The sequence below is a fragment of the Tupaia chinensis genome, unplaced genomic scaffold, assembly GCF_000334495.1.
Source record: "Tupaia chinensis unplaced genomic scaffold, TupChi_1.0 Scaffold149491_1, whole genome shotgun sequence".
Lineage (NCBI taxonomy): Eukaryota > Metazoa > Chordata > Mammalia > Scandentia > Tupaiidae > Tupaia > Tupaia belangeri.
The window spans coordinates 360990-384887 of record NW_006209335.1 but is presented as its reverse complement, the minus strand read 5'-3'; the positions used below and the strand labels follow the sequence as shown (position 1 = coordinate 384887).

The 23898-nt window shown below is 47.2% G+C and overlaps 2 protein-coding genes across 7 annotated transcripts in view; one reads left to right on the top strand and one right to left on the bottom strand.

Annotated features, from left to right (window-relative positions):
• KCTD10 (potassium channel tetramerization domain containing 10) overlaps window positions 1–304 on the bottom strand; it is a 38826-nt gene extending 38522 nt beyond the window's left edge. For both annotated transcript variants that reach the window (XM_014585283.2, XM_006171220.3), the window contains exon 1: window positions 162–304. In XM_014585283.2, coding sequence (XP_014440769.1) covers window positions 162–203 — 42 coding nt within the window. In that variant the 5' untranslated portion in view covers window positions 204–304. The remainder of the gene's footprint in view (window positions 1–161) is intronic.
• A 43-nt stretch (window positions 305–347) lies between these two features.
• UBE3B (ubiquitin protein ligase E3B) overlaps window positions 348–23898 on the top strand; it is a 67304-nt gene continuing 43753 nt past the window's right edge. For 2 of the 5 annotated variants that reach the window (XM_006171225.3, XM_006171223.3), the window contains exons 1-14: window positions 348–499; window positions 681–806; window positions 4995–5099; window positions 6900–7081; window positions 7228–7348; window positions 8370–8429; window positions 8923–9027; window positions 11005–11101; window positions 12857–12942; window positions 14955–15037; window positions 20078–20183; window positions 20471–20591; window positions 20891–21068; window positions 23530–23693. In XM_006171225.3, coding sequence (XP_006171287.1) covers window positions 6921–7081; window positions 7228–7348; window positions 8370–8429; window positions 8923–9027; window positions 11005–11101; window positions 12857–12942; window positions 14955–15037; window positions 20078–20183; window positions 20471–20591; window positions 20891–21068; window positions 23530–23693 — 1282 coding nt within the window. In that variant the 5' untranslated portion in view covers window positions 348–499; window positions 681–806; window positions 4995–5099; window positions 6900–6920. The other 3 variants (XM_014585281.2, XM_006171224.3, XM_014585282.1) reach the window with 3 other exon arrangements.

Below are 23898 nucleotides of genomic sequence, written 5' to 3'. Positions count from 1 at the left end.
ACCCGGACTGAGAGAGACAGGAAACACCCAGCCCACGCTGGCCGGCGACGGAGGCGGGGCCAGGGCGGGAACGTCCGCAGTCGACACCCACTTCCGCCCCGCAGAGGGCACCATCCTAAACCGTCTGTTATGCCCCCGACCTCGACCCCTTTCCTTCTAACCTCCCAGGAGGGAATGGGCTCCGCTTGCTCTTGCTGGGCCATGCATTTACTCCTACTCCTGAATGCTCCGCGTTTTTAGCTGCCAGGGCGGAGAACAAGGTGCGGGAGGTTTTCCTTCCCGGGCAGAGAAGCGCTGCGGAACTTTCGTTCCCCGGAACTGGATTCTCGCTTCCAGGCGGAGTTCTATAGAGTCAACACACCGGGGAAAGATGGCGGTCGAGGGTCGGCTGCTGCCCTGGGTCTGGCAGAACTCGGGGTTATTGGGCTGAAGTGGCAGCAGCTGCGGCCCAGGCCCCGTCTGCGGGGGCGTGGAGCGGATAAAGATCTACCGGCTGCGGGTAGCTAGTGGGAACAGGGTCGTCGTTTCTCTGGGCGGTGGGGCGGAGACTTTGAGGGAGGTGTCTCTAGGCCGAGTCCCTGCCCAGCCAGGTCGGAGGGAGAGGTGAAGGGACTAGTGTTCGAGCTCTAGAGGGGCTCTCCGCGACCCTTTCCAACCTCTTTTCATATTTGGGGCGATAGGCCTTTATAAACGGACTAATGCTGGGCGGAAAAGAATTGTGGTTGTTGATGACGAGGACAGACGCCGGGCCTCAGGAGTCACCCGAACTGGAGTTCGAATCTTGTTCGCTTGCAGTGTGACCTTGGGTGAGTTCCCTCACCTCTCTGAGCCTCAGTTTCCTCCTTAGTGAAATGTAGTAATTAGCTCTTCTCACTGAGAGTGTTGCTTGATGTTTTAGTATCATGCCTGACACTCCGCTCTCAATAAACAGAAACGTGGTGTCATTTGACCCAACTTTGCCCCCAGGGGGAAGGATTACATTCTCAGCTTCTCTTTGCTTTACTATTCTGTGATCCTGGGTTTTGCGTGTTTCACTTAGAAATAAATCATTCCTTTGGAGTGAGAGGTGGGTTCAAAATCAGGAGCCCAGCGACTTCCAGCAAACCGTGTTCCCCTCTGCATTTCATTTTCCCTGTGTGAAGGTGGAATTGACAATAGCACCTTGATAGCTTGTAGCTGTGTATAAGGGATAGCTATCCTTGTTAATAGTCTAAGTTCTGTTGGCTGTTCTTAAAGAAAGAAAAAACCCTTTAAAAAGTAGAGAACTGATAGAGCTGTTGAAAAAATAAGGTTGGTTAAAAATCTATACAGTATCACATCCATGGTCTGCCCTTAGTGCATGGTGGTGATGGTTAAACCTGATGACTCAACTGTTCCCACCAACACACAGAATCCTCCTGGGCTCAGTCAGTGGCTGGTATTTGTAAAGATTTCTTTTTTTTAAAGTTAGTTAATTTCTTTAATGAGAGAGTGAAAAAGAGGCGCTCCCAACAGGGTCCCCCCAGTCTCACAGGTAGCCAGGATCACGGACATCACACACACCCCACCTGGACAGGGAGACCTCAGGTCTTGATCCTTTCCCATGTGGCTTCAGCATCTCAAAGCATTGCCTTACCATTGCACCATTTCACCCGTGACAGTACTGTCTGTACTGTCATGCAGTTTTGTTATCTTGGAAGTTGGTCTCATCCAGTAAAAAGAGATTTTTGACATGTCTCATGGAAATAGAGAGGTAGAGAGGAATATCAATCCTGTCCATTAGTATTTAAGATCTTGGCTCTGCTGCTTACTGATAGTCTCATCTGGACTGTGAGAAATAGTAAATGATTTTATAGGGTTGCTGTCATTAGATGAGACTACTTAGAAAGAACTTAACACATATGGGGTACTCAACCTATTTTTCTTTTCAGATAAACTTGGTGGGACCAGCAGATGGTATAATGGTTACATCACTGCACTCTCACATAGCTGACTGGTTTGATTCCCAAACCCAGCATTTTAAAACTCACCCTGGGCACATACTCATGTGTACCCAAAATCCCGAGAGGAGACTGGAGGAGAAGGGATTGCAGCATAGCCATCCTTTGTGGGGATTGATTTCTTGCTTTCTGTCTCTATCTCTCAGCGAGCACATGTACCCTATAGCAAAAATCTCTTGCAAAAAAAAAAAAGAAAGAAATTGAACTTGATTATTGCCAACCTCTTGTTTTCCAGTCACTCTACCTATAGAAGTCTTGTTTCCCTAACTTGATTGTAAACATCTTAAAGGACAATAGTGTAAAGCTCACTTACATGCTGTGTGCTTTCAGATACCCCTTAGTAATATTTTCCCATTTAATACTAATCACAACATTGCAGTGACTAAACCGAGGTACAAGAGGGGAACATGTTTTATGGAATCATTTTGGCAACCCTAGGGTGTAAGTACTGTTATTGTCCTCAATTACAGGTAAGAAAACTGAGGCCTAGAGTAGAGAAGTAACAACATGAGAAGTAGAATCAAGACTAATAAGGATCAAGGGCTACTTTTTGTTTGTTAGTTTGTTTGTTTTTGGAGAGGTTTTTGCTACAGGGCGCATGCGCTCGCCGGAAAGACAGAGACCGAAAGCAAGAAATCACCCCCCAGGGGAGATGGCCATGCCGTACTCCCTTCTCCTCCATTCTCCTCTCAGGATCTTGGGCACGCACACACACGTGTCCGGCGTGAGTTTAAGCCACTGGGTCTGGGACTCGAAGCACAGTTGACTACATGGGAGTCCAGGGACATAGCCATTATGCTAACTACTGGTCCCAAGGGCTACTTTTTCTCATCATTAGCTTTTTCTGCTACACACAGCCTTTTCTATAATTCTTCATGGTATTTAGCAGAATAAGTACTTAATAAGTACTTGATCGTGTGTTGTATTTGATTGAATTATACAAGAAGTCTTCAAAAAAGTTAACAGAAAATGCATAGTATGAAAAACTATACATAGATTTCTTTCTCTCCCCCAACCCCGCCAGGGCACATATGCTCACCAGAGAGAGAGAACCCCCTCTGCAAGTGGGGCATGATCACACCACAATCATCTTTTCTCCATTTCTCTATTCAGTCAAGATTTGGAGCACACACACATGTGTACCTGGCATGTTTCTCGAGCCACCAGAGCCAGGACTCAAACTGCTGTTGGCTATGTAGTACCCAGCTTCCTAGGCACAATGCCTAACTGCTATGCTACGGGGCTGACCAGTTTGCAAGATATTTTGCACCTTAATTTAATTGTACTTTAATTTCATTTTCAACAAACTTTTTGAAGACCCCTTGTCATACGCACTATGCAGGTGGATGAAGAATGGAACTGCAGAACGTAGGTGACTATGTGGTATAAACAAGCCAACCTGTGATATTGCTGAAGGCATAATACTCCCAACAAAGGGATGTGATCCTTGGGAGGCCCCCTGAGAGAAGTGAGAGTGTTTGGATAGTACTTAAACATAGGTAGCATGCAGCTTTGTGTTCTTCCTTCAGGGAAAGGCTCCTTTTTCCCCTTCTGACCCCTGTGTCTCCCTTGCCAGTAAGGCACTGTTTCCATGTTACAGAGACACCATACCATTGCGCTTATGGCTTGGGTCCTCTTTTGTAGCTCTCAGAAGTTTGACACTCTTGTCTGGTTCAAACCCAGAGGGTTCACATCCCAAGTGACAGCACTAGTGAATCTTAGAGCACTCAGGGATTAGGAAAATTGTAATGAATAAACAATGTCAGGGTGTCAGCATTACTTCCTACCCTAAAACCTTAGCTGTACAGATGGGAGTTTGCTAAAGTTTTGTGCTTTTTATTAAAAAATAAAAAAATAAATAAATAATTTAACTTAACTTATTTATTTATTTTAACTTAACCAGAGAGGGACAGAGAGAGAGACAGGGATGGGGGCGGGGGAGGGGTGCTAAAGTAAGCTGCTAGGTCTGGGACTAGAACCTTGATCAGTCATGTGGGACTCTGGTGCCCTTAACCACTACACCCTGCGGGCCCCAAGAGTTTTGTGTCTTTTTTTCCCCAGGGACCAGCAGGTGGCATGGTGGTTAAGGTGCTGGACACTCCCACGTGGCCGACCAGGATTCAAGTCCCCGGACCTGGTGGCTTGCCTTCTCACTTTACCTTTTTCTTTCTCTATCTCTGTCTCTCTCTGGTCAAATTAAAAATAAATGAATGAATAAATAAAATTAAATAAGTAATTATTTTTTTAAAACAGAGTTTTGTGCCTTTTTAAATCTTTGTGTCTATAAAAACGGTGTCAGACTAACTGCTCTGTCAGCACCTCGAAGGTGCTGATACGGACGTGATCTCATCAGTCCTCATGAGCAGCCTCTGAGCTAATTAACACAGGAGTACAGGAGACCCAGAAATGCCCTCCCTTCAGTGCATGGCAGAGTCAGGGACTGCGGCTCTGTGACTCCACACTGTGCCCTTCTCTGTGCCATGCTGCCTCCCCTGGTGTTTTCTGTGGAAAATTTAGAAACGAGAGCCCAGTTAAGGAAACGTTCCTACAGTTCCACTCCTAATCTATTGGTATGTTCCACCTCAGTTCCGTATCTGTGTGTGTGCATGCATTTTTTTCCCCATTAGGTGATTGGGTTCGTGTTGGTTCACAGGCGGCCCTTTTCCACTTCTGAGACACAAACATTTTCCCATATCATTAAAAATGTCCAACATAATTTTCAGTGGCTTTTTTCCATCCCATCACCTCTAAGTATTATTGTTGCTTATCATCCCAGAGATGCAGAGCTTTAATTCAACAACTTCGGGTTTGTTTTCAACCTATCTTCTTTAAGCCGTGAGAACTGAGATAACAGTCTAACATTTAGATGAGATTTAAAGAGAACACAAATTCTTTTGAAAACCACAGGTACTGTAGTTATTTTGCTCAGTGAGGAAGATAGGTAATGTTATATTTAGAAAACTTAACCACAAATCTCAATTTTTTTTTTTTTTTTTTTGCTTTTGCTTTGGTCAGAAAAAAAACAAGCTCCACTGAAGCAAGAAGCTGCCCTCAGCTATGAGCTCGGTGCAAGATCACTCATGATTACCCAGCTTTTCTGCAGCACAGGCAGATCCTCAGGTGAGCTCTCCAGACTCCCAATGCTGAAACAAAAAGAGTGACTGGTTCAGAAGACCGCTCCCTTTTTCTCTCCATCTTTTTACCTTCTGTCCTGTGGTCAGGCAGGCTCTGGTCATTTGTTGAAGGCTGGGTTTGAACTCCTGACCGACAGGAACATGTCAAGCATAGCCCGTGCCTAGGCCTAATGAAGTGAGAGGAGGCTAGGACAGGATCACAGTAACAAGACTGTCAGAAGTACCTGTCTTTCTCTCCCCGCCGCCTCCCACCTGAGGGCCTCCCACCTGGCTCCAGCATTGTGCAGGAGTACATGTCACCTACACCACTGACCCCAGGTCCCTTTATTTTGTCTTATTTTTTAAAGAATTATTCTCTTTGGGGCCAGCAGATAGTGTAGTGGTTATGTCGCTGGACTCCTATATGGCTGACTGTGGTTCAAGTCCTGGACCCAGTGACTTGAAACTCACACCGGATGCATGTGCATGCATGACCAAGATCCTGGGAGGAGACTGGAGGAAAAGGGATTGTGTCATGGCCATCCCCCCTTGGGGGCGATGTCTCAACTTTCCACTGTCTCTCTCTCCCCTACCCCAGTGATTGCACATGCCCCAAGGCAATAAAACCTGTAAAAAAAAAAAGAAAGAAAGAAAGATAAGAACTATTCTATTTAATTGTATTCATTATTATTTTTAAATTTGATCAGAGAGAGTAATAGGGAAAGTGAGAAAGCAAGCCACTAGGTCTGGGATTCAAACCATGATCGGCCATGTGGGTGTCCAGCATTTTAACCACCATGTCACCTGCTGGCCTGAGGCTCCCTTTATTTTATTTTTTTTATTTATTTTTTTTTTTAGAGGTTTTTGCTATAGGGCGCGTGCGCTCGCCAGACAGACAGAGAGAGACATAGAGACAGAAAGCGAGAAATCACCCCCCAGGGTGGTCACGCCACAATCTCTTCTCCTCCATTCTCCTCTCAGGATCTTGGGCACGCACACACATGTGCCCGGCGTGAGTTTTAAGCCACCGGGTCCGGGATGCGAACCGCGGTCGACTACGTGGGAGTCCAGCGACATAGCCATTACGCTAACTGCTGGTTCCCAGGCTCCCTTTATTTTTATGCTGGCCACAGAGTAAGCAGATAGATGAATAAAATAATGGTGATAGCAAATGACCATGTTTGATTACTGTCTCATGTCATTGCGTGGTAAAATAGATGTTGACTGTTCAACCTCTATTGTGGATTGGTCCAGAAAATTCAAATATCTGGGAGTCTTTGACATAAAGGACTTGTAGTTTGAATTAGAGTTTCATGGGTGGGGTTGATTCCCTAAACCTGTACAGAGCCCACCTGTCCTCCTTGTCAGGCACTGTGCTCTTTCTCTTAGGAAATGCCTCTATTGGGCCAGGTGGTGGCACAGTGCTAATTCAGTTGGACCCATGTGGGGAAGGTCCTGGGTTCATGTCCTTGGACCTCCTTGAGCACACTGGGCCAGCTGAGGCCAGGTAGACCATAGTGTGAAAACCTTGTTGGGTATTCTCTCTCTCATAGAAGAAATAAATAAGCTTTTAGAAAGTGTAGCTGTTTCATAAAGGCCATGGCACCCCTGGTCTTGGTGAGCAGAATGGGAGGAGCTGGTAGGAAGTTGGCATGGGTGCCAGGAGCACGATGAGCACTGTGAAGGGCACTGGAGTGTTCTGAGTATCTCTGTGGTGGCCCACATCCCGGCCTGCCCTTTGTTCTTGAGTCTCTTTGTGTGCTTTTCCACACAGTGATCTAAACAGCTCCTCGCATGTTCCTGGCAGGGTTTGTGCAAGGTGGCAAACATGTTCACCGTATCTCAGACCTCGAGAGCATGGTTCCTCGACAGAGCCCGTCAGGCACGAGAGGAGAGGCTCGTGCAGAAGGAGCGGGAGGGGGCGGCCGTGGATATCCAGGCCCACGTCCGGAGCTTCCTCTGTCGGCGTCGACTACAGAGAGACATCAGGTCGGTGCTAGAGTTCCCTCAGCACGTTTCTCTCTAGCTCTCAACCAATAAAAAATGCATGAGTCTTCTCTTTCATGTACTCGAAAAACCTTTTAGGTGTGGTGAGCTTCTGATTAAATGTCTTTTTTTCATGCTTCCCTCTCCAGGAGAGAGATCGATGAGTTTTTTCAAGCAGATGACTCTGGGTGCAGTAAAAGAAGCGCACTTTGTATTTTTAAGATTGCCAGGAAACTTCTGTTCTTATTCAGAATTCAAGAAGATAATGAGGTATGATGATAATGGCAAACGTGTGCAGTACTTCACATAGATCAGGTCTTTCTGTAAGTATGTTATAAATATTAACTCATCTGTCCTTACAGCAGCACTAAGGTGTTTTCACCCCTACATCCTGCCCCCTTTTGCTCTCATAGAACCTATCTTGTAGGGATACCACTGGTGTTTCTGAGAATTCTTTTCACTCAATTTTTTTTTTTCTTGGAGAGGTTTTTGTTATAGGGCACATGTGCTTGCCAGAAAGACAGAGAGACAGAAAGCGAGAAATCACCCCCCGGGGGGAATGACCATGCTGCAGTCCCTTCTCCTCCATTCTCTTCTTGGAATCTTAGGCACACATGCACATGCGCCCAACATGAGTTTAAGCCACCGGGTCCGGACTCTAACCGTGGTCGACTAGACTACATTGGAGTCCAGGAATGGTGCCATTATACCATCTACTGGTTCCTGATCTTGTTTTTCAAAAGAAGTCCCAATCTGGAATTTTATGTGAAATATGCCAATTTATTTAATTTTATTTTTAGAGGTTTTTGCCCTAGAGTGCGTACCCTTGGAGGAGAGAGAGAGGGAGACAGATAGTGAGAATGTAAGCAAGAAAAATCACCCTCTTGGGGGGATGACCTCATTGCAATTCCTTTTTCTCTTGGGATCTTGGGTATGCACATACATGCACCCAATGTGAGTTTTAAGCCACCAGGTTCGGGACTCAAACCTTGTTGCCCATGTGAGAGCCCCGCAATGTAACTACTGCACTATCTACTGGTCTCGCCAATTTCTAAAATGTGTCTTTTGGGCCCTCCAGTCCATGGGCCACCAATTGGAGACCCTTTTTTTTTTCCCTAGCCTTTCTGCTCCTCAGTTTCCCCGTCCGTAAGCAGGCAGTAAGTACGGTCACGTATGTGCGTCACCTGGCATGGTGACTGCACATGCCGAGGACCCGCCAAACCTCTGCCCCCTTCTCTTTCCCAGTCTGTGGTTGGTGTGGGAATTTACAGCCCATCCTGCCTCTTTGCAGAGATTCGAGAAGTTGTGTCGTTGCATCCTGAGCAGCATGGAGGCTGAGCATGAGCCTAAGGTACGTGGGACGGGAGCCGGGCTGTCTCTGAGGGTCAGCATTGGGTTCCAAAAGTTCCTAGCAAGCCTGAGTTCACACAAACATGACGAGTCTCCACAGATGTCATGGGACGGCCATATTATGGGGAGAAGTGCACGGATTTCCATTTTTTTGCACCAAGATGAACTAGTACTCAATTCCATTTCTCTATGTGTTTTTTTTTTTTTTTCCAATTCCCCGAATATAAGTAAGGCATGGATGGAATACATGAACAAAACATGAGTGATTCCTTAGTCTCGTCATTATCCAGGACACCATGTTCTGCTTTTTCTCTCACTCAGTATTGTAACTTCTCGTCTTTGGGTTTAATAAGCTATAGTTGCTGTTTATCCATCTGTCCATCCTCACCGCGCTGTCAGGCTCAACCTGGCTGGGAGGTCCAGCTCCCATAGTTAGACCACGTGTAATACGATCCCAGTAGCTGCTGTGACATTCCTCGTTCTCCTGCTTGTAGGTGTGGTATGTGTCCTTGGCTCTTTCCAAGGATCTCACCCTCCTGTGGATTAAACAGATCAAGACCATTCTGTGGTATTGCTGCCAATTTCTGAACCAGCTCAAGGTAAAACAGAACAAAACAAAAAACTGCAAGCATATCATTCTCATCTGGAACCTTTAGTCTGCGTTTTCAGAGTCCCCTCCATTCCCTGATAGGTGATGCCTTTGGAGGCTTACCGGACAGAGCAGTAAAGAGGTATCAGTTGAGCCCCTGTTGTGGGAGAGGGCAGGGTAGGTACTGTTAGGATGAGCCCCTCTGTGGTGGCCAGGATATTGAGGACTGGCTGTGCTTGTCCCAGCCTCAGTGCCAAAAACTCTGCTGTCCTCCCATCCTTTGACGTGGTGAAGACTTTAAGGTCCATATTGTTACAGTAGTTAGGCCCCTCATTACAAGTCTGGAACCCCAGCATGAATGCTGCTGGTAGCACCTACAGGGTAAGCAAGAAAGCGCACTTGTTACAGACTGTAGTCCATAAATGGCAGCTGCGGGGCACTCGAGCCAGGGGCTTCTGGATTCTGTCATCCTTTTCTCTCATCTCTGCTCCCTTTTGGGGTCACCTCATCCTTCCCTGCTGTGATCATGGCAGCCAGCGTCCTGACTTCACGTCCTCACTCTGTCTTGACCAAAGAAAGAAGGGAGGCCTCCCCTACCAGTTCAGATAGCCAGGAGGACTCTGAGAGGCCCAGTGGAATCCAGGATTTTTCTCTGAACCAATCAGGGCAGCAAGAGGCCTGGGGTGCTGCCACTGGCCCAGCCAGGTCCTGTGCCCACCCTTGCGTTTCGAGAAGGTGGGCGGGGTGCCATCCGATGTGAACAGCAACCACTTTCAGTTCGCACACCTGGAGGGAGAGGTCTCAGGGACGAGGCCTGACAAGGACCCAGGTAGCAGCTAAGTGAAGGAGCAAATGTCTTCAGCCCCTACCCTGGTCCATTGCCAGCATCTTGGACGTCCATGGGTGGCTCTGGGCCACCCCTGAGCTAAGGCAGCGAGCCAGTGGCAAGCCATGCCCCACTTGCCAGGATAGGCGTTGTGACTCAGAGCAGTTCTCTGGAGCCCTCGGGTCCCTCCACAGTGCCCCAGGGCCAAGCAGAGGGTTATTCCCTATCTTCACTTAAGCCAGACACATCCTCTGTTAGCTGTTTTCTGAACCATCTTTGAGAAGAAGCTCTTCTACTCTGAAAAAATAAAAGAAGTTGTGTAAAGACACACTGGGATAAAAAAGCACTAGAGGGGCTGGCAGGTGGTGTGGTGGTTAAGGATGCAGGACTTCCACACGCTGACCTCGGTTCTGGTCCCGGACCTGGCAGCTTGCTTTCTCACGCACTGGATCAGGAGACAGAAGATCTGAAACTGAGTCCTAATTCTTTTGCATTTCCCACATGGCTTTGATAAAATCATTGTTCGTGTCTCGTTCTCTGTGAGGCTAGGGTTTAAGCTTGACGGTCTACGTACTCACAGTCTCGGAGCCTAGCAGGGAGTCGGGGCTTTGGCCCAACCTGCTGTAGTGAGCCAAGGCTATCACCATCATTACAACAGTAGCACCATCACATGGCTGTGTGTGCCAGGCACTGTTCTTAGTGCTTTGTGTTTGTATTCCTCCCAGCAACCCTTTGGGAAAGAAGCATTATTATCCCTAGTCAACAGATAAAGAAACCAAGGCCCAGAGAGGTTAAGAAACTTGCCCAGGGTCACACAGCTAGCAAGTGTAAAGCCGGAAATCTGAGCCCTGGGTTCTGTGGTGCTCAGTTGTGCTTCTGTCATGTTACCATGGTGTTTGTGTGTATATGCACATATACACGTCCAGACAGCTGGCCAGTCCTGGTCACCTTGTCTTCCAAGAATTCCCAGTGCTCATGAGTATTTGATTCTGTTTTGTTACCAAAGTGGTCATTCCCCCAAGAGAAAAAGAATAAAGCCTTCACTTAAAATCCTGACTCCCTCCTTCCAGCCTGAGAATACGCAGGAAAGTTGTGAGACAGATGCCCCAGGGTCTGGGTCGGAGGTGCGTGTCCTCATCTTCCTCGCTTTATCCTTTCCAGCCCGAAATCTTGCAGGACTCCAGACTCATCACGCTGTACCTCACGATGCTCGTCACCTTCACAGACACTTCAACGTGGAAAATCCTCCGGGGAAAAGGTCTGTGGGACTTGCTTCAAAATCTCTCCTAGCCAGCATTTCCATAGGGAGCATGGGGGACTTTTTCTCCTTTCTAAGAAGCATCTTTGCCACCACCAGCCTCAGGGAAGACCCTCGGAACCTTCTGTCAGCCTACACCCAAGTGTCCAGGATACACTCAGTGCCGTGTGTCACACTCTCCCTTCTTGCAGTTTCCATTTACAGGCATGGTTCTTCTGGTTGCGTTTTTTATAACTCCCGTACTCCTCAGCCTCCGTGTGTTAGCATTCACTTCAGCCTTGGCATTGCCCTTGGAAAAGCCTTAGGTAGCAAACTGTTCTTTTCTGCCATAGAATCTGCTTTGTAAAACTGCCTCCTTCCCCGACGGTTGTCCTGAGCTTTACGTGTCTCATGTGCTCGTGATGTTCATCCAGTCCCACTATGTGCCAGACAGGGTACTAGGCACCGGAGAGACAGCGATGGGGTAAAACTGAGCAGCTCGTGATGTTCATCCAGTCCCACTATGTGCCAGACGGTGTACTAGGCACCGGAGAGACAGCGATGGGGTAAAACTGAGCAGCTCGTGATGTTCATCCAGTCCCACTATGTGCCCGACGGTGTACTAGGCACCGGAGAGACAGCAATGGGGTAAAACTGAGCAGCTCGTGATGTTCATCCAGTCCCACTATGTGCCAGACGGTGTACTAGGCACCGGAGAGACAGCGATGGGGTAAAACTGAGCAGCTCACTGCTCTCCAAGGACTTTTAATGCCTATTCCTCACGGGCCTAGAGTCTGATAGGGGAAACATGTTAAATTGGAGTCGCTCACATGTATGTCCAACAGCGCAGTGTTGTGAGCATGCAAAAGGGAGTTCAGGAGAAATGCAGGTGTCTAGTGTGGTGGGGAGGCCTTGTATGGTGTGGGGCTCTGACTTTCTTGAGAAATCGTGCCCAGGGAACCAGCAGTTAGCGTAATGGCTATGTCACTGGATTCCCACATTGTCAACCCGCGGTTCGCGTCCCGGACCCAGTGGCTTAGAACTAACGCCGGGCGCATGTGCGTGTGTGCCCAAGATCCCAAGAGGAGAATGGAGGAGAAGGGATTGCGGTGTGACCATCCCCCCTGGGGGGTGATTTCTCGCTTTCTGTCTCTCTGTCTCTCTCTGTCTGTCTGTTGAGCGCACGTGCCCTATAGCGAAAAACCTCTCAAAAAAAAAAAAAAAAAAAAAGAAATCGTGCCCTAACTGAGAGCTGGAGGGCCTGTTGGAGTCCATAGAGTGCGGAGGAGGGACGATACTGTGGAAGAGAAAGCTGCGTGTACAAAGGCTCCTCATCAGCAAGGAAGGCTTGCTTCTGGGCATTGTCTTAGACTCCGGGAGGGACCTAGAGATTGTTCTGGGCCCTGCAGAGAGCTTATGTCCCAATGGGCAGCACAGGCAGCCATGGAGAGTAAGAAGAGTAAGAAGTGCCAGGCCCTAGGGGGAACTAGAAGAAGTTCTCTGGGAGCTCAGAGGTCAGAGATGTTACTTCTTGCAGGGGAATGATAGGCCCCCATTGCCCAGGTGACAGTCTAGCCAAGTTTTCCAGGAGCGAGAGAATGCTGGGACACAGTGACTCCCTGTCCTCTGTTCCAGACCTCATAGGCAGGGCAGGCAGCCGCGACATCTCCTTTCCTTACGGCCTGGGGTATCATTTCCTGTCCCACAGAAACAGGTCACATGTCGTGAGTTGTTTCTCTCTCTCTCTGTCTCTCTCTAACTTCTCTCTGTGCTTAGGTGAGAATCTTCGGCCTGCCATGAACCACATTTGTGCAAACATAATGGGACATCTTAACCAGCGTGGATTTTATTCTGTGCTTCAGGTCTGTGACCCCAATCCCTAATACTTGGTCTTCCCACTCTCCAAGGCCTTTGCTTGGATTTTTACGTTAAGTTTGCAATTTTTCACAGGAAGAGTTTAATGCCCAGCATCCTGTCCTATCTCCCTCTGGCTCAGGTCACTATGGTTCAGATAAAGGGAGGACAGTGATACTGGAGTTCCTTTAATGCTCTACAGTTTGGGGTACAGGAGTGAGCCATTCTCTTTATGTTTAAGCTCAGGAAGGAACCTCAGGGCTTACCCACCTTGTACCATTCATACCTCCTGGGTATTAGCAGAAGCCAAACTGCTGTTTAAAAGTTCTTCGGAGGGACCAGAAGATGGCATAATGGTTATGTTGCTGGGCTCCCACATAGTCGATTGTGGTTTGAGTCCTGGACCCAGCAGCTTAAAAATCATGCTGGGCACATTTTCGTGTGTGCCCCAGATCCCAAGAGGAGTATGGAGAAGGAATTATGGTGTGGCCATCCCCCTTGGGGGGTGATTTCTTGCTATCTCTCTGGCTCACTCTGTCTCTCTGGTGAGTACATACACCCTATAGCAAAAATCTCTTTAAAAAGAAAGAAGGAAGTTCTTTGGAATTCTCGAGTGTGAGAAGTAGCATCAATTTGCCCTACCTCCTGCCTGGCACCGTGGCGAACTATTCCAATTTAATTTCATTTTGTCCTCACAACAATCCATGAGGTGGTATGAGGGCAAGAGGTGTTGACGTTGATGGGCTGTCTCAGTAGGGGAAGCCTCTACCTGACACCATACTGGACTGCTTCTAAAGCACTAGGCTGTTTAGGTAGACATTTTGAGTCATACCATTTTGGTTATCTGTTTTTTTAATTTATTATACGTTTTAAATGTAACATTTAGATTAGGGAGGAAGTGGTAGAATAAACCTTCATACCCAATGCTTTTCTTCCCTTTCCTTTTTAAAAAAAAAAAAGATTTATTTATTTATTTTAAAATTTATTTGGAGAGGTTTTTGCTATAGGAAACGTGCACTCGCCGGAAAGACAGAGACAGAGAGACAGAAAGCGAGAAATCACCCCCTGGGGGGATGGCCACACCACAATTCCTTCTCCTCCATTCTCCTCTTGGGATCTTGTGCACGCATGCACACGCACCCAGCATGAGTTTAAGCTACTGGGTCCAGGACTTGAACTGCGGTCGACTACATATGAGTCCAGTGACATGGCCATTACACCAACTGCTGGTCCCCCAAAAATTATTTTTTAAGTTTGCCTGAGAGTGTATGTGCTTGCCAGAGAGAGAAAAAGAGGGAAAGTGAGGGATTACCCCCTACACTTGGAGCATGGTCATGCCACAGTCCCTTCACCTCCATTTCACTCCTTCTGGGATTTTGGGTGTGCACACATACTCACCTGGTGTGTTTTTCAAACCACTAGGTCTGGAACTTGAATCACAGAGTCAGCCCTGGGTGATCTAGCTGCCATAACCACCGTAACATGGACTGGCTCTGCCTTCATTGCCCCCCCCCCTTTAAAAGAATTATCTTATTTAACTTTATTTATTTATTTATTTTAATTTGACCAGAGAAGAACAGTGAGAAAGAGAGAGAGGTGAGAGAGAGAGAGATGGAGAAAGTGGGAAAGCAAGCCGCCAGGTCTGGGACTCAAACTGTGGTCAGCCATTTGGGCATCTAGCGCCCTTGACCCCCATGCCACTTGCTGGCCCCATCCCTTCCCTTTTAAAAATAAAAAATCCATACAGCCTTTTTATGTGAAGTACTCATTTACTTTTTTCTTCTTAGTTTTTTTGCTATAGGGCATGTACACTTACCAGAGAGAGGCAAAGAAAGAAATCACCCCTCAGGGGATGGCCATGCTGCAGTCCCCTCTCCTCCATTTTCTCTTGGGATTTTGGGCATTCATATTCATGTGCCTGGTGTGGAGTTTAAGCTGCCAAGTCTGGGACTGAAACCTGGTTGGCTATGTGGGAGTCCAGTGCCTTATTGTCCCTGACCAGTTGCAATGTTTTTTTCAGGTGTTGCTAACCCGTGGCCTGGCAAGACCCCGGCCGTGCCTGTCCAAAGGCACGCTAACAGCAGCCTTTTCTCTCGCATTGCGGTGAGTGAAAGCCCCAGCTGAGGTGGTGTCCTGCTCCTGAGCACCTCCTCCTGGCTTTCTTTTCTTTTATTCCTGGTAATACGTAAGGACTTGCGGACTCCACTTGCGGACTCCACTTGTGGACTCCGTCAGGATCTGCAGGAAGTGTTGCTCTTAGTGAGAATGATACATTGTGACTGCTCAAACTTTATCTTTTTTGAAAATGTATTCCTTTCCTGACCTTTCCTGAGAGTGCAGCCCTGGAAAGACAGGCACCCTCAAAGGGGTCCCACACTGCAGTCAGCCTCCCCTCTCACCGAACCTTTCAGCCAGCCAGGACCACTGGCACACATACCCCACCTGATGGTCAACTCAGGAATCAAACCTCAATCTTCCACGTGATGTCTGATATTACAAAGTGTTGTGCTGTTGCTACATCACCATGGCTAGGCTAATTTTTTTTTTTTAATGCCAGAGAGAGAAAGAGTTAAGAGACCATCATCTTTTTCAAGACACCAAGGCTAGGACGCAAACCTTAGTTGGCCCTGTGGGATCTAGCTTCCCCTATGCAATTCTTAACTATGTGGCACCAGCCCTCCAAGCCTTCCCTTAATCTTCAGTCTGTCCCCCTGAATATTTTGCAGCGTGACCCGAGGAAACTTCACACTGAGTTGCTTTCATTCTTCCAGTGACCATGATGCACTCTATTAGTTTTCCTTTTGAGTTTCTACTTGACAAAATAAAGGAAACCTAAGAGCTAGAGCAAGCGTAACGAAGGGTGGAGTAGGAGGGTTAAGGGAATAGCGCCATGAACACAGGCTGAAAATAACAGAACTCAGAGGACCAGAGGGGACAGTGTGCCCACCTTTACTTAGTACTTAAGAAGCTAGGTAGTTCCTTATAGAACGTACACCTACGATTCTGACAGCCACCAAATGTAAAAAACTATGCTTGCTGATGGGTCCAGAACGTTCTTAAACTATTGAAGGACACTAACTTGAAGAGACGTTCACAAGAGCTTCTGGAGGAGAGTGTCATGGTCAAACCAGCTTGATGAAAGCCCCCTGCTTCCCCGCCCCCACCGCCAAACCATAGTGCACCTTAGTGCCGAACGCTTTGAGAAGTCCTGCAGTGGGAGCAAGGCCCCTTGGGTGTGTTTCACCTGATATTGGCCTAAACACATCTGTTCAGGGGCTACCCACCCCTGCCTCAGTTTTGGATGGTGGAGCACATCTGTTAATATACAAGGGAGAGTCTAAAGCATGGGTTGGCAAATTTTTTTGTTTTTCTATTTTTAATTTGCCAGAGTGCATGTGGACTCTCCAGAGAAAAACAGAGACAGGGAGAGGAAGAAAGCACCACCCTTCAATGGGGCATAGTCATGCTGCAATGGCTTCTCCTCTATTTCTCTCTCCTGTTGAGATTTGGGGCACACACGCCCCATGTGTTTTTCAAGCCAGGTCAGGGATTCGAACTACATGTTTGGCCATGTGAAATCCAGCTTCCTTAGCCATAGGCCACAGGGCCAGCCCCTGGCAAGCTTTTTCGGTAAAGGGCCAGATAATCTTTCCAGCTCTGTGGCCCAGACACCTCTGTCACAACTACTCTGCTATTGGGACCAGTAGTTAGTATAATGGCTATATCACTGGACTCTCATGTAGTTGACCACGGTTCAAGTCCCGGACCCGGTGGCTTAAACTCACACCAGGCGTGTGTGCGTGTGTGCCCAAAATCCCGAGAGGAGGATGGAAGAGAAGGGATCGTGGCGTGGCCATCCCCCCTAGTGGATGATTTCTCACTTTCTGTCTCTCTGTCTCTCTCTGTCTTTCTGTGAGCGCATGCACCCTATAGCAAAAACCTCTCCAAAAAAATTATAAACCACACACATAAGAAAAGAAAGAAAGAAAAAAGGAATTCCGTTCTTTGGTTGCATTAGCCACATTCTGAGTACTCAGTAGCCCCAAGCGGCTAGCAACAACCGCACTGGACAGCACGAATACTTATTTCCATCCTCACAGAGTGCTCCATTGGGCACGGTCCTCGAGAGCAGGTCTGTCCCATAGAAACATGAGGGAACTTTCATAGAATCTTTTGAAAATGCAATTGAAATATATTTTATTTTATTACGAGCATTTCAGTCTTATAAACTTGTCTCTAAGATGGTATTCTAGTAAATAAAGGTCTGTAGTATGAACCCCAGTACTCTAAAGTACCAGAACTCTAAAGTACCAGCTCATTGATACTGGAGCTTAAAGAGACCATATTTTCCCAGTAAGTGTTTCTCATTGTCTTTTCCCCTTGTATGGCCTCAGTGTTATTTTTAAAAAACATCTCAACTGGAGTATAACTCACATATCATACATTGCGTTTATTTGAAGTATACAGTTCCGTGACACTTAGTATATTCACAAAGCTGTGTAACCATCACCACTAATTCCAAAACATTTTCGTCACCCTGAAAAGAAACTCCGCTCATGAGCAGTCACTCTCCTTTTCCCTCTCTCAGAACCCCTGGCAACACCTTGTCTGCACTCTCTCTCCTAAATCTGCCTGTTCTGGGCATTCCACCTAATGGCATCATACCGTATGTGGTCTTTTGTTGCCGTCTTTTTTCACTTTGCATGATGTGTTTAAGGTTCATCCACGTTGTAGCTTGACTCAGTACTTCATTCGTTTTCATTGTAAGAATATGCTACATTTGGTACAGCCAACTCAGAAGTTTGGGTTGTTTCCACCTCTGGGGAATTCTGAATAGTGCCGCCGTGAGCGCTTACGTACAGGTTTCTATGTGAACATACGTTCTCATTTCTCTCGTGTATGTTCCTGGGACTAAAATTGCTGGGTCACGTGCTCACTCTGCGCTTAAGTTTTTGAAGAACTACCAAACTCTTCCAAAGCGGCTGTACTGTTTTACGTTCTAGCCAGTAGGTATGAGGGTTCCAGTTCCTTCACACTCCTGCCGAACACTCGTTTTCATCCTAGCTGTTTTAGTGGGTGTGAGGCAGTGTCTCACTGTCGTTTTGATTTGCAGTCCCCCGATGGCAAATGATGTCGACCATGGGCTTCCTAATTATTTGCATCTCCTCTTTGTAGAAATGTCTCTTTAGATCCTTTGCCCATTTGTAAGTTGAGTCATTCGCCTTTTATTATTGCGTTGTATGAGTTCATTACATGATCTGGATGCAAGTCTCTCATCAGGTAATAATACGATTTGCAATTGTTTCCTCTCATTCTGTGGTTTATCATCTCACTTTCTCATTGGTATCTTTTGAATTACTAAAGTTTTTAATTTTGATGAAGTGAAATTGATGTGTTTTTCATTTTGTCTTTTCTGTGTTTGGTGTCATATTTTAAAAATCATGGCTTAACTGAAGGTCACAAAAATTTACTCTTACATTTTTTCCTAAGAATTTTATAGTTATTAAAGAAGCATTTAGGTCTGTCATCCCTTCCCCCCCCCCTTTTTTTTCCTTAAGTTAGTTTAATTCACTCATGAGAGAGAGACAGAGACACAAACCTAGGTACCCTGGACGAGGGTTTCACCATGCCTTGATCTCTCCAGCCCCCGGGGTCACAGGCTCACACGGGTGTGCCCAGTGTGTTCGGGTCACTGTGATCTGAACCCGGCTTCCCACGTGCTGCAGTGTGGAGTCACAGTGGTGCCCTGCGGCCCACACCACTGCAGCTGGGCTTGTGATCATCCTGAGTTCATTTTTTAATATGATGTAAGATGGGGTCATTATCTAACTTTAATGATATTTATCTTTTGCTGATTATGGAAGCAATATGCTTACTCCATAAAATATAGATAAAGCAAAAGAGTGTAAGGAAGGAAAAACTTTCTCCTGGTTTTACAACCAAGAAATATAGTAATACTTTTCAAATCTGTCTTTCAGTCTTTTTAAAATGTATATACATTTATATATTTTTAGATACTAATATGCTCTCTCTATATGTATATTTAAATAAATCGCTTAATTAAAGTATGAATTATTGATGAGTTATCGTCCAGTGACCCTGGATAAGCATCACCCACTGAGAAATTGATGGACCCAGCACCCCAAGCCCCTTTGGTCCTCCCTTCCCATTACAAGCCCTCCCTGCTATCCCAGGTATGTAGTTTTTGTTATCCTACTTTTTTATGTAAAAATAAAAAAATTTAATTTCCAGAGGGCACATGTGTTCAGCAGAGAGACAGAGAGATAGAGGAAGAGAAAGCCCCTCTTACCACCCACACGGCATGTAGTCGTTCCATAATCCCTTCTTCAATTCTCTATCTTATCAGGATTGTGGGTGTGCATGCACACATGCCCCGTGTGTTTCTCAAGCCATCAGGGCTGGGATTCAAACTGCAGTCAACCTTATGTCGACCACATGTTAACCACTAGACCATGGGGCCAGGGGCCAGCCTTCCTGCCTTTTTTTTTTTTTTTGAATTTTATTGCTGTTATTATTGTTAATTTGCTATAGGGCATATATGTTCACCAGAGAGAGAGAATGAGAAAGCAAGCTGCCAGATCCTTGACTCGAACCACAAATGGCCATGTGGGAATTGAGCACCCTAAATACCACACCCCCTGCTGGCCCCTGCCTCCCCTTCCCCCTTAGTTTATTGATTTCTTTCATGAGAGAGAAAGAAAAAGACCCCAACAGGGTCTTCACCCAGTATTCCCCCCGCCCCCAGCCTCAGCCAGCTCAGGATCACAGGCATACATGTGCCTGGAACACACAGGGAGCCTTTGGGACGTGAACCCAGGACCTTCTCATTTGGGCTCAGCATAGCAGATGTTACGTTATCGCTGTGCCACTGCAGCTGGCCTCCTGCTTTATTTTTTCTTCCTTTAATAATTTTTATAGCTTGAGTATTTTCTCGTGTCAGTAAAACTTCAGCATGCATCACGTCATTGATCTCACCGTTTCCCTGGTGTGCATCTCCACTTTCAGCCTTTCATTTTCCTGAAAGTCCTAGGAAGCATAGTTTCTAGGGTTGGCGAGCAGCGGGCTGTGTAGCCGCTGTGCATGCGCAGACCTGCCTGAGCACGCCCCTCTGTCCGTGTCTAGCCCTGTGGTTGCTGCACAGTTCTCAGACAATCTGCTCCGCCCCTTCCTCATCCACATCATGTCCGTGCCTGCTCTCGTGACCCATCTCAGCACAGTGACGCCTGAGGTAAGTGGGCTGCGAGTTACCCCCGAAAGCCAGCTCTCAGAAGTCAGAACGTAAAATGTCTTTGCTAATTTCCACCACCTCCCCTGAGTTTTCTTCTAAACCAGCAGCCATAGACACGTTCGTGTCAGTGGCCCAAAGAGTAGGTTCTCGTCCCTGTCCATGTTCTTAGTACTCCGTAGTTGGTCCCATATACCAGGTGCTGGGTGACCTGCAGGCCACTGAGTTCAGGCCTGCGTGGGAGCATCGTCCTATCAGTATCCACATTAACGGTCTGCAATTGTTCACAGCGCCTCACGGTTTTAGAATCTCATGACATGCTTCGTAAATTCATCCTGTTTTTAAGAAATGAAGACCGATGCCGTGACGTGTGTGAATGTTTAGAAGGATGCCACACGCTTTGTCTGATGGGTGAGTGTCCTGGGCCGGCATTCGATTGGATTCTGGCCATCAGGGTAAGCCTGGGCGTGTTGCTTCTACAGATCATGAATCGTCTTTAGTGGCAGTTGGAAGTGCTTGAGAGGTGGGTTGAGGGCCTCCCAGAGCTGGGATTTGAGGTCAGCTCGGCCTGTCCCCCACACCGCACTGCAGCCTCCAGCACAGGCAGGTGCCCCCACGTGGAGTCCCGCCTGCACGTTTGATGCTTACTGAGGACCAGGAGGCACTGGAGCACGTCTGCCTGGGCCACTCACTGGGCCTTCTCTCTGCAGGCAACCTCCTGCACCTGGGCTCTCTCAGCCCCCGAGTGCTGGAGGAGGAGACCGACGGCTTTGTGAGTCTGCTCACCCAGATGCTGTGCTACTGTCAGAAGTACGTGTCCCAGAAGAAGTCCAACCTTACCCACTGGCACCCTGTCCTGGGCTGGTTCTCCCAATCCGTGGATTATGGGTGAGTCCCAGACCCAGAGCACTGCCTCTCCACCTCTCTCGCCACCTCCATCGTCTCCCTTCTTTCTCTGTTCTAGCTTCTCTGGTTCTGCAAAAACCGTAAGTATGCATTCTTTAAAATATGGATAAGACCAGAAGAGAGTATAATCCTATTACCCAAAGCTAACCTAAATGAATATCTTTTCAGTCTTTTTCTATCTTGATAGATATTTTTTTCTTTTACAAAATGTGATCCTATTACAGGTTGACTGTCCCTTAACCCAAGTGCTAGGGACCGAGAGTGTTTTAGATTTGAGTTTTGTTGTTTCACTTCAGATTTGGGAATATTTGCATATACATAATGAGATATCTTAGGGATGGCACCCAACTCTAACACAAAATTCATTTCATTTTTATATATGCCATATATGAGAGGGACTTCAAGAAGTTTGTGGAAAACGGGATTGAAATATAAGTTTATTTTTCTATGAAAAATTTTTGAACTCTGCCTAATTTTTTTATAATATGCATTTTTTTAAAAAAACATCAGTTTAAAAGTTATTTAATTTTATTTTTTATTATTATTATTTTATAATTTGTTATAGGACATGTGTGCTCACCAGAGAGAGAGAGAAAGTGAGAAAGCAAGCCTCCAGGTCTAAGACTTGAACCACAGTTGGCCATGTGGGAGTCTAGCACTTTTAACCACCACGCCACCTGCTGGCCCCATAACATATATTTTCAGTGAACTTTTTTGAAGACCCTCTGGTATACATAGCCTAAAGGTAATCTTCTACAATATTCCGTACTGCCCTGTGTGGACTCCAGTTCATCACATGATGTCAGGTGTGGAATTTTCCCCTTGTGGTAGTTATGTCAGCACTCAGAAAGGTTCTGACTTCAGAGCATGCTGGGTTTCAAATTTTGGGTTTAGGGATGTTCAACCTTTATTTTATATTTTGTTCTTTTCATTAGATATTTTTAACCTGATCTATCGACAGTATCTTCTTCCACATCCCTTTCATTGACTAGACCGACATTGTGGAGGTGCTAGAATAAGACAGATGGGGAATGGAAGTCACCCCAGAACCTTTTCCAAATGTGGGATTTGCATTTCTTTTTTTTTTTTTTTTAATTCAAAACGCAAAAGCAGGACCAGTCTATGGCATGGCGGTTAAAGTGGCTAGTTCCCACATGGCCAACAGTGCAGTTCAAATCCCGGACCCAGTGGCTTGAGAAACACACTGGGCATGTGTGCGTCTGTGCCCAAAATCCTGAAAGGAGAGAGTGATAGAGGAGAAGGGATTGTGGCATGACCATCTCCCATGGGAGGTACTTTTCCACTTTCCTTTTTTCCTTTTTTTTCCCTTTCCAGCGAGACCTCTGGCAACATTAGAAAAGAGAGGGAGCGTGTGCTCAAAAGTATTAGAGACGCTAGGCTAGAGAACGGGAGTCAGATAAGGTAGCCGCACAGATGGGAAACGTGCACTCTGAGCTGACATGATGCAGGCTCTGGAGCTGTGGCAGCTGTGATGCTCAGCTGTTTGGCTGGTCAGATGTCTGCCTGAGGCTTGGGTTCCCTGGCCAGTGCTCATGAAGTAGAAAGCTGAGAGCTGGGATGTGCTCCCTTTTCCTCATACCTGAGTGACATCTCGGCTCCCAAGTCACTTATGAAGGTCCATTGCCAGAGGTTGGCCTGCCCAGTGTGACTCGTCACCCTGATGACGTGTGTGTTGAGAGGTAGGGTGGGCAGAATCACACCTAGGTGGGCGGCCTGGTCTCAGTCCCACTTCCTCTTCCCTGAGGACCATGGCCAACTAGCGTCACCTCTATTTCCTCATCTGAAATGTGGGAGTAGTTTTCAGAGTCCCTCTGAAAGAGTTGCCTCATGGGATTGAATGAGACAACCCATACAAAGGGCTGACCACTAGGCCTGGCCCAGGCTCAGTGAGTGGAAGCTGTTACTACAATGATGGTCACAAGGGATCTAGTGTAGGCTCTTCAAAAGGAGGTGGTGACAGCAGATTTCAGGAGCAAGGGTGGTGCTGAGGGTGTGGCATAGAGTAGAGGGAGGAGGCCCTAGAGGTAAGGAGGCACTGGGGAGGGTGTCCAGTCATCTCATCCTGGGGCCCCCTGTAGGCTGACCGTGGGCAGGAGATAGTGCAGCAGGCATGAGGCTTCTTCTCTCCACTGGGTGGTAGAAGGTAGCTCCGCGAGATGTGGAGCCCAGGGACCCAGGGAGAACGGGAACACAGCTGGTAGCCCGGAAGTCCGGGTGAAGACACAGAGCCTTCAGCCTGCCAGGCCCTCAGTGACGGTGCGTTGGTTCCACATTTATCATATCATCGTCTATGCCACATTGAGTGCCAGGCCTTCACTGCACCTCCATGTGGGAGGCCCCCGGGGAGCCGATGGGCTGTCCCTGGCCACATGTCAGTGGGACTGACATGCCTGTCCCTTCCTCTCTTCCTTCTGTCTTCCAGCCTTAACGAGTCAATGCACTTGATCACCAAGCAGCTGCAGTTCCTGTGGGGGGTGCCTCTGATCCGGATCTTCTTCAGCGACATTCTCAGCAAGAAACTGCTGGAGAACCAGGAGCCAGCCCACGCACAGCCAGCGTCCCCGCAGAATGTCCTTCCAGTGAAGAGTGAGTGGCCAGAGCAACCCACCCCACAGTGCTGTGCGGCTGAAGGCCAGCTCCTGTTTCTTCCTGTGCCGACCCGCCCTCTGTTTGTGGGGTGCTCCTGCCCCTTCTGCAGAGATTTTTTTCAGGCTATGTCAATTAAATTTGCCTTTGGCAAAATAGTGACAGAAAATCTAAGGAATAGAAATCGGGGCCAGGGAAACATAAG